Source organism: Arachis ipaensis, chromosome B07, assembly GCF_000816755.2.
Source record: "Arachis ipaensis cultivar K30076 chromosome B07, Araip1.1, whole genome shotgun sequence".
Classification (NCBI taxonomy): domain Eukaryota; kingdom Viridiplantae; phylum Streptophyta; class Magnoliopsida; order Fabales; family Fabaceae; genus Arachis; species Arachis ipaensis.
In genome coordinates, this window is record NC_029791.2 from 111371900 (window position 1) to 111380674 (window position 8775).

The 8775-nt window shown below is 34.6% G+C and overlaps 1 protein-coding gene across 27 annotated transcripts; it reads left to right on the top strand.

Annotated features, from left to right (window-relative positions):
- On the top strand, window positions 3838-8419 carry LOC107610205 (probable polygalacturonase). Of its 27 annotated transcripts, XR_002350384.1 has the most exons (10): window positions 3839-4345; window positions 4489-4541; window positions 4642-4737; window positions 5050-5130; window positions 5206-5351; window positions 5458-6650; window positions 6912-6951; window positions 7363-7427; window positions 7533-7660; window positions 7922-8419. XR_002350384.1 is itself a non-coding variant. In XM_016312316.2 (2 exons), the coding sequence occupies exons 1-2, from the start codon at window positions 7814-7816 to the stop codon at window positions 8186-8188; spliced, it is 279 nt and encodes a 92-aa protein (XP_016167802.1). In that variant the 5' UTR covers window positions 7736-7813; the 3' UTR covers window positions 8189-8419. The 27 variants fall into 27 exon arrangements, 1 of the variants encoding a protein (XP_016167802.1); XR_002350377.1 differs by having other exon boundaries at window positions 5458-6951; XR_002350379.1 differs by having other exon boundaries at window positions 7363-7660.

An 8775-nucleotide genomic window follows, 5' to 3' on the forward strand; every position in this document is an offset into this window, starting at 1 on the left:
TGGTAAACATCCACAAGAGACACCTGAAGAGGGGTGTAATTGTGGTATTTTCTAGGCTTCTCTCCGGGTTGATCTTCTTTTTTCTTTATCCTTGTCCCGAGATGGGTTAGGAGAATCCAGTTTTTGTGCTGTTTCCCCATCGGGAGTTCTCCTCCATATTAATATATTTTTCCGCCCTTTCTTGAACCTCATTTAGAGATGTTGGATACTTCTTGGATATTGATTGGCTAAAAGGTCCTTCTCTTAGGCCATTGATGAGTCCCATGATGGCCGCTTCTGTTGAAAGATTTTGTATGTCCAAACATACTTTTTTGAATCTTTCCATGTAGTTGCGAAGACTTTTCCGATCTCTTTGCTTAATCCCTAGTAAGCTCAGGGCGTGTTTGGTTTTGTCCTTTTGGATGGAAAATCTGGCAAGAAATTTCTTGGCCAGGTCGTCGAAACTTGTGATGGATCTGGGGGGCAAAGTGTCGAACCACTTAATTGCTATTTTTGTTAGGGTTGTTGGGAAGGATTTGCATCGAATAGCGTCTGAGGCGTCGGTGATATACATTCTACTTCTGAAATTGCTGGTGATGGCTTGGATCCGATGTACCGTTGTACGGGGTCATGTCGGGAGCTTTGAAGTCCTTTGGGACTTTGGCTTTCATAATCTCTTTAGTGAATGGGTCATGATCTTTGTGGGAGCTGTCTTCAGGATCAGGCTGGATGGTTTTTGTTTTAAGGTTGGCTTCGAGCTTTAGGAGCTTGTCCTCTAACTCTCGGCGAGGCCTAGCTTCTCTCCGGAGGTCCCTCTTGGCTTCCCGTTGATGCTCGGCCACTTTTTCGAGCTGTTTGAGGAGATCTTGTTGAGCTTGGAGTGCCTCCATGATTTTTGTACTTGGCGAATTCTTGTCTTTGTTTGGTTGAGAAGTAACCTTTGGTGTGGTGTCCACGTTCTTATGCGGCATCTTGTTTTCTAGATCAGAGTCGTGGTCGTTGTTAAGGTTGTCTGCCATGATGGCGGGATGACTTCCAGGTTCTCCAGCAATGGCGCCAATGTTCCGAGGGTTACCTGAAACTAAAGGTCGATCTCGGATGAGATCTGCTGTGGTGGCCGGAGCTATCATGTCCGACTTGTTGGATCTGGTGGCCGATCTGTCGTGTCTGACCTGGTGGAACTGGTGGAGCTGGAGATGCTGCTGATCCTTCGTCACCAGAGGGTGGTGGTACCTGCAAGAAACTCCGATGCTTAAGTTAGCATGGGCTTTAAGCAGGTTTTTAGTAGAATCAGAGTATGAGTTATACCTGGGTGCTCCAGTGTATTTATAATAGTGTAGAGTGACATTTCTGGAGATAAGATAGTTATCTTATCTTATCTTTGAGTGAAGTCATCTTATCTTTAAGGGGAACCACCTTTATCTTTCTGGGCTTTCGCTGCCTTTATCTCTGTTGCGCATTAATACCATTAGAGGGAATACATGTCCTGTCAGCATTAGAGGAATTATGTGTCCTATCACCATTAGAGGGATTATATGCCCTGTCACCATTAGAAGGAATAGGTGCCCTGTTACCCCTACAATCAGAGAGAAAACACGGACATACTTGTCATCAATCAACCTCAGTTTTCATCATTCTTCTTCCTCATCTCTTTCTCGGAGCAAGTGGACAACACCACTGCCTCTTACCTAGGGTCTCAACTCTTAATTAAATTCAATTTCATTTTTAAATCTATTTCTCAATATCATTCTCATATTCCTCGAGCTACCTTCAAAATCGTTTTCGAATTTAAACTCTTTTCAAAAGACAAAGAAAAAATTATTTATTAGTTAAATTCCTTGGGAAAGTCTCTAGACTTCAGAGAAGCGACAACCAATTTCGTTTCAAAACCAAATCATTTAAACTTAAACATAATTCATTCTTTTCTTAAATAAATAAAAACTAAATAAAACAATTCTTCAATCCAAATTAACCAAAATAAAACTTCTAAAAATTTTTTTAAAAATTTCGGCAACACCTTTCCTAAAATTCGGACTTTGCCACCCTTCTCGGGTCCCATCCAAACCGTTTCTCAAACCCTTTCTTTGATAAATCAAATTTAAACATAATACTTTTCTCGATAAAATTCAAAACATAATCATTTCTTTAATAATTCAAAATTGGCTAATATAATTCTTAAAGCTTTTCAAAATTCTTTTTGACCCCCAAATTTTTTAGAAATTACACTTTAATTACTAAACTTCTAAAAATTCTATTTTCACTCACAAATTTTCTTTTATTTCACATGCAGCCCCAAAACTCTTTCTTAATTATATTTTAGCCACAAAATAGTCAAAACATGAGGGTTTTATGTTTTTCAAAGAACCAAATCATTAAAAGTTCATCAAAATTACTTGATTTAACTAGCTTTTCAACGGTTTCGGTAACTGATTTTTCACAGCTTTTAATTTAAACTCGTGGTCATCAAACCTCATAAAATTTATCACAAAATACCACATTACAACACCCCTAAAATAATCAAAACACCCCAGCTGGCTGTTCATACACAGCCAAACCAAAATCTCAAGCATACATCAATTATTCAACATAAACTTGATCAAACTCAAATAATAATCAATCAAACTAATATTCACTTATCAAATACAGATTTAATTATTATAAAATTATCAAATCCTATCTCTGTGCAAAAATCACAACAACAAAAATTTTAGAAAAGATTTTTGAACGAGAAATTGAAGAAAAAAACGTCAAAATCGGCTACTCCACCTGGGGCTCCCTCGACTGAACCTTGCATGGAGGGACAACAACTCCACCATCAATTTTTTCTGAACAAAAGTAACGTTAACATGAAGAGGAGGAAAATACAAATACTTTAATCGGATTAGATTTTTTATTGGATTACGGATTTCAAGAAATCAAACTCGAAAGATCGAAGATTCCATAATTTTCTTTCTTTTTCTTTCACGGTTCATTCTCTCTTTTCTTATGCTTAGTTCGGTGAATGAGAGATAGAAAATTAAGTGATGATGATGTGGTAGCAAGGGAGGGGGCGTGTGTCATGTCCTCAGGCTGCTGAGTCAGCGATTCAAGTTATAAATATTTTAAACGGATAATTATGAAATCTGGATATATTAAAACACAAGTAATAATATATATGAGTTACTAATATAAATGACCATAGTAACATAATGATAAAAGATATACGATGAAACATTAGCAAAGCTAAGTTCACCAAAGAGTACCAATAATTATTCGTATCGGCGGATATCGAACTCGATAATAATATTATTAACTAAACTCTATTTTTAAAAATATCAATTACTCAAATTAAAATATACATNGAACTCCAATTTATAAAATAAATTATAACTTATTTATATTTAGATCTTTAAAATTGTGGGTCGTTACACATCTGCTAATGATACATGCCAAGATCATTTCAAAAGTACATTAAATATGCATGATTAGTTGTTATGTGATGGGGAGTTCTTTATATTCATTGTTCTGCTCATATCTTAAATCTTATTTGCAAGTTGGATTAAAAATTGCTCAAGATGCATTGGATAAGATTAGAAAAAGTGTGAAATATGTAAGGGGATTGGAAAGTAGAATGATAAGGTTTAAAGAATATGTTTTAGCGATTCAGGATTTGAATTTTACAAGTGAGTTGCATCTCACTACAAAAAAAAAAAGAGTTTAAAATGGCATTGATATTACGGCGATTTTAAAGAACCGCCGTAATATTTGAATATTATGGCATTTTTTATTGCTGCCATAATTAATTTTGTATCTGGTGGCAGTTCTAGTGATTAGGGCGGTTTTGAACCGCCATTATCCTACATATATAAAATGAAAACTTTCAATAACCCTAGCTTATTGAATTCGATGACGGCTCGCTCTGCCTTCTATCTCTGATCTCCCTCGTCTCCTCCTCCTCCTCCGATCCTCTCTCTGTATCTACCATCATTTTTACCCTCCACCGTCACTTCCTCTTCGATCTGAAAACTTGTCAGCGTTCGTCGGAGCTCCGATTTCTACGTTTCTTTAATTCGTAGATTCTCTCTCTCTCTGACGTTTAGCTTCTTCTCCTCGGAGCTCCGAAAAAACCACCACAGTCACCACCAGCACTGAGCGCCACCATGGAAGGCGGCAGAGCAACGCTATCGGATGTTTATCAAAGCGCGAAGAAGCTCCTCCTGAATACGTGCGACTGCTTGGAACGCCTCGAGCGCCTCGACTACTCCGCCTCCTCTGATCTCTCCCTCTCCCTCTCCAACGACATCTCTCAGATCCAATCCCTATGCGTCCAGATGGATCGATTCTGGTGCTCCATCGCGGCCAAATCTCAACGCGATCTCTGGAAAAGGTGCGTTCCGAATCATCCTCTTCCTTTGCCCTTTTTTAACCTATTCTGAATAAGTTCTACAATCAATGAAATAAATGCATGCCTTGAATTTTCTGCCTTGCCTCTTCCAGACAATTCATTTTTCTTCATCTATCTTATTTCAGGGTTAAGAAGACTTCTTTGATGAACCAGTATCCATTTGGCACTTGAATTTTCAGTATTGTTCATAATCATTATTATTATTAATTTTTTTTAAAGAGCAGAAGTTTAGGTATTATTATTATTATTAATTTTCAGTATTGTTCACTTGAATTTAGGTACGTTTATAGAAAATTCAGCCAGCATTATAAAGCCATAATTGGTGCTGATTTCGTCACAAAGGAGCTACAAGTAGATGACTCGTCACTTTATAGGTCAGTAGTTTTAAGTTATCTTATAACTTTACTTTTAACTAACACATTCTTATTTTGGTCAAAACAATAAATGAGACTCTTTTGGCAGATTTGGGATACAACAGGACAAGAAAGGTTCAATAGTTTAGGTGCTGCATTTTATAGAGGTCCAGATTGTTGAGTTTTGGTGTATGATGTAAATGCACACAACACATTTGACACACTAAACAATTGGCATGATGAGTTCATTAAGCAGCTGTGTACTATTTAGCACCTTTCTAAATAAGCAATACATGAAGATTATATCTTATATGTTTTGGTGTTTGGCCTCAGGCAGATTTGAATGATCATGAAGCATTTCCCTTTGTGTTACTTGGGAACAAGGTTGATGTAGATGGTGGGAACAGTAGAAAGGTATTAAAAAGAGTTTGGGCCTTTGAGATTAATATGCATAGTTTTGAAGTTGAAATCTCATTCAACTTGTTGCAGGTGACTGAGAAGAAAGCTAGGGAATGGTGTGCTTCTAGAGGGAACCTACCATACTTTGAAACCTTTGCAAAAGAAGGATACAATATTGAAGATGCATTTTTAAACGTAGCAAAAATTGCCTCAGAAAACGAGCACACACAAGACATGTGAGAATCATTTAATACATAACTTCATTTAAGAGAAGCTAGAGTGATTCTGCTATTTTGCTTCTGTTGGGGGCTAACCACTAATGTTTTTTTCTCTTTTTGACAGTTATTTTCCCGGAATATCTGAAACTGTTTTGGAAGCAGAACAAAGAGGTGGTTGTGCATGCTGCTTTTTTTTTCTCTTGCAGATAAACGAAGTATGTGCAAAATTTTTTTTATTCACTAGACAAGGTGAATGCAGCAAGTAGAGATACAAGTTCTTGTGCTTCTGTTATTGGGGATGTTGTGACTGAGGTATTTAATGTAAGTAGAGATACAAGAAATACCAGAAAGACAATAGAATGTGTTTTATGGAAGGTTGTCATGTCTAACAACCAAGTAAAATGCAAAGCTTTCTCATGGTATTAAGGATGGTTCTTTCTTATATAAAATTGATTGAAAGAAAGTGAGTTCCTGCTTTTGGTATATAATGAGAAAATTATTTATGGCATAGATATTCATGATGAGAAAATCTGTTTGCATCTGTATTCTTTGATTTTGAGATTTTAGATAAAAAGAAAATTAAACAAGTTTGGCTTTAAAATAGAGATATTTTGCATTATTAAATTATTTGATTCTTTATATAACTTTATTTCTCCTAATGTATATGTACTGTGTAAATTATATATATATTTTTTGTCATGAGACAATTAACAAGGAGGACCTCTTATTTGTTGTGGTGGCTTAATAACTTTCACAGATTAAAATAAATAGTTACGCATGTTCTAAAAATACACTAAATTATGCTGTAAAAGAATATAAAAAATTTGTGTTTAGTACTGTGCTATACTACATTGTTAATTGATCTTATTTTAACTGTTAATGCACTCCAGCTCAAGATGAAAAATGGAGATGAGATCTTAGCTGTTAAACATGTGGATGGAGGTGGTGTTGTAGCACTTAGCTTTTAGCACTTAGCTTTGCAAATCAATTGTTGAATGCTTAAGTTAATTACTCAATGTGCTTATATTGTTCTGGCATTCATGAGTTAGGATTCTAAAATTGTGTATGCTTATTATTATTTGCTATTTTATTTTTCATACCTCAAAATCTCTCTTCGTTTTCAATTCCTTTCAACTGCAATAGGGACCAAAATTTTAAGAGATTGTTAAACTAGAAATTATACTTTCTATTTCTTGTGTAATTATTTGAACTAGAAATTAAACTTTTTGTTTCTTGTGCAGTGATCTTAGCAACAACCACATTGGAGGGCCATTTCATTCACTGTGTAATAAACATTGTGAATATACTACTTAAAAAGTAAATTATAAACATTGATTTTTGCTCTCTGCTGTTTACTTTTTAGATGATCCTTTCTTCTGATTGCTCATTTTTGTAAAGAGAATCTGTTGCCCTTTGCATTCCTCTTCTGCTGTCTAATTTTCTCTTTAATCCCAAAAAAAAATCATTGAAAAGCCTTGTTATAATATTTCCTTTGGCTGTTATCTTCGCTGTGGATTTCTTTTCATCTAACTTCAATTTCTTATCTATAATTAAAAATATAAACATATATATATGCAGGACACGTGACTCAACTCTCAGTAAGCTAAGCTAAGCTAAGGTGTCGCTCTAAAAATCACGTGTCATCCATAGATACATATATTATATGTATATATATGCTGCTTAATTAATTAGCTTCTTCTCTAATTTTTCAAAAGGTCAAATTAAATACATTACAAACGTGATATATCATTATGATTTGTTCAACCCTTTGCTTCTTAGCTTGTAATGCATGTTCATCTCTTGAAACCCTTAAATTAGTTGTTATTATTGGATATAGATGATCATCCATTGTATAGTAGCTTTCAATCTACTCTTAAATAATTAATTAATTTATATAGTTCAAATAAGATGATCGGTTTAGTCTTCACTTACCATAAGTTTTAACAGACTTAACTGCATAGTCTTGCCTGTTATATAAAAAAAATAGAAGAATGATTATTGATATTTCATCTAATGAGGGTTTTTTTAGTGAAACTCAAAAATCAATCGTGTCAAAAAGTTCAACACAAAGATTTGAATATTCAAAGGAGAAAGGTATTAACGTATAAGCCAAGGCCTCATTATTTGTTATATAAAATGGAAAAATACAGAAATTGCTTATCCTGTATCTGATTTCTGCTGTTGTTATCATTCACTCAGAGAGGAAGAGGGTTTAGGACTGTAGAGTGTGTCACTGCTCATTCTGGCTCTCCTGAATGATGCAATACCTCCAAAATGCAGCACAATTTGAAGTCAATTTCAAGTTAATAGAGTCACCTTAAGTTGAGGTTAGTAGGCATTCTGTCTCTTCCTTTTGTCTTCTTTATTCCACTTTGCTCTCTTTTTTTTTATATAATTATTGTGAATTTTTTTTAATATAATACGAGTGCCTTTTATTTTCCTCTTAGTACTTGAAGAATCTCCTCTTAAAAGATAATAACATGAGGATAGAAGTAATAAGACCCTCTTTTTATGCAATTTTTTTATTAAACTTTACTATATATTTTTATTTGTATATTTTATTATTTTATACATATTTGATTTTGCAGGGTATGAGACTAGTTTGTGGTTTGATTGTGGTGATTGTGTTGCTGAATTTAAAGAAAGGTGAGAGCAGAAGATCAAAGAGTGGTTCTAGAAGCAATTCATTTGTAAACTGCAGAGCACACAGTGCATCATTGGCTGATTATGGAGGAGTTGGTGATGGAAAAACATCAAACACTAAGGCATTTGAAAATGCAATCAGAAACCTGAGTCAGTATGAAGAGTTGGTGATGGAAAAACATCAAACACAAAGGCATTTGAAAATGCAATAAAAAACCTGAGTCAGTATGAATCAAAAGGTGGTGCTCACTTCTGTTCCTGCTGGCAAATGGCTCACTGGAAGCTTCAATCTCATTGGAGTTCTAAGAAAAAAAATTAATTTGCATATATACAACTACTTTGATACTTTGTTTTTGAAATATAACATTTCAATTATGTCTTGGATCATGTATGAATTAAAAATCGTCTTATGATATTTGATTTATGGCTATGCCTTTTGGTTATTACGAGATTTTTAAGTGAATTTCAAAAATATCACTTTAAATTGGTGACTTCAATCTTATTTTAAAAAGCATAAAATTGTCATCATAATTAGGTACAAATGGCGGATAGAAACCCCCATTTTAAATGAAAACGATGCCATTATACGTTGGTAAAAACGGCGATTAAAAACTGCCATTTTAAACGAAAATGATGCCATTATATTTTGGTAAAAATGGCGGTTAGAAACTGCCATTTTAAACACAAAAGATGCCATTATAACCTTGTAAAAATGGCGGTTATAATGGTAAAAACGGCGGTTAGAAACCGCCATTTTAAACAGAAATGATGCCACAACATCCTGGTAAAAACGGCGGTT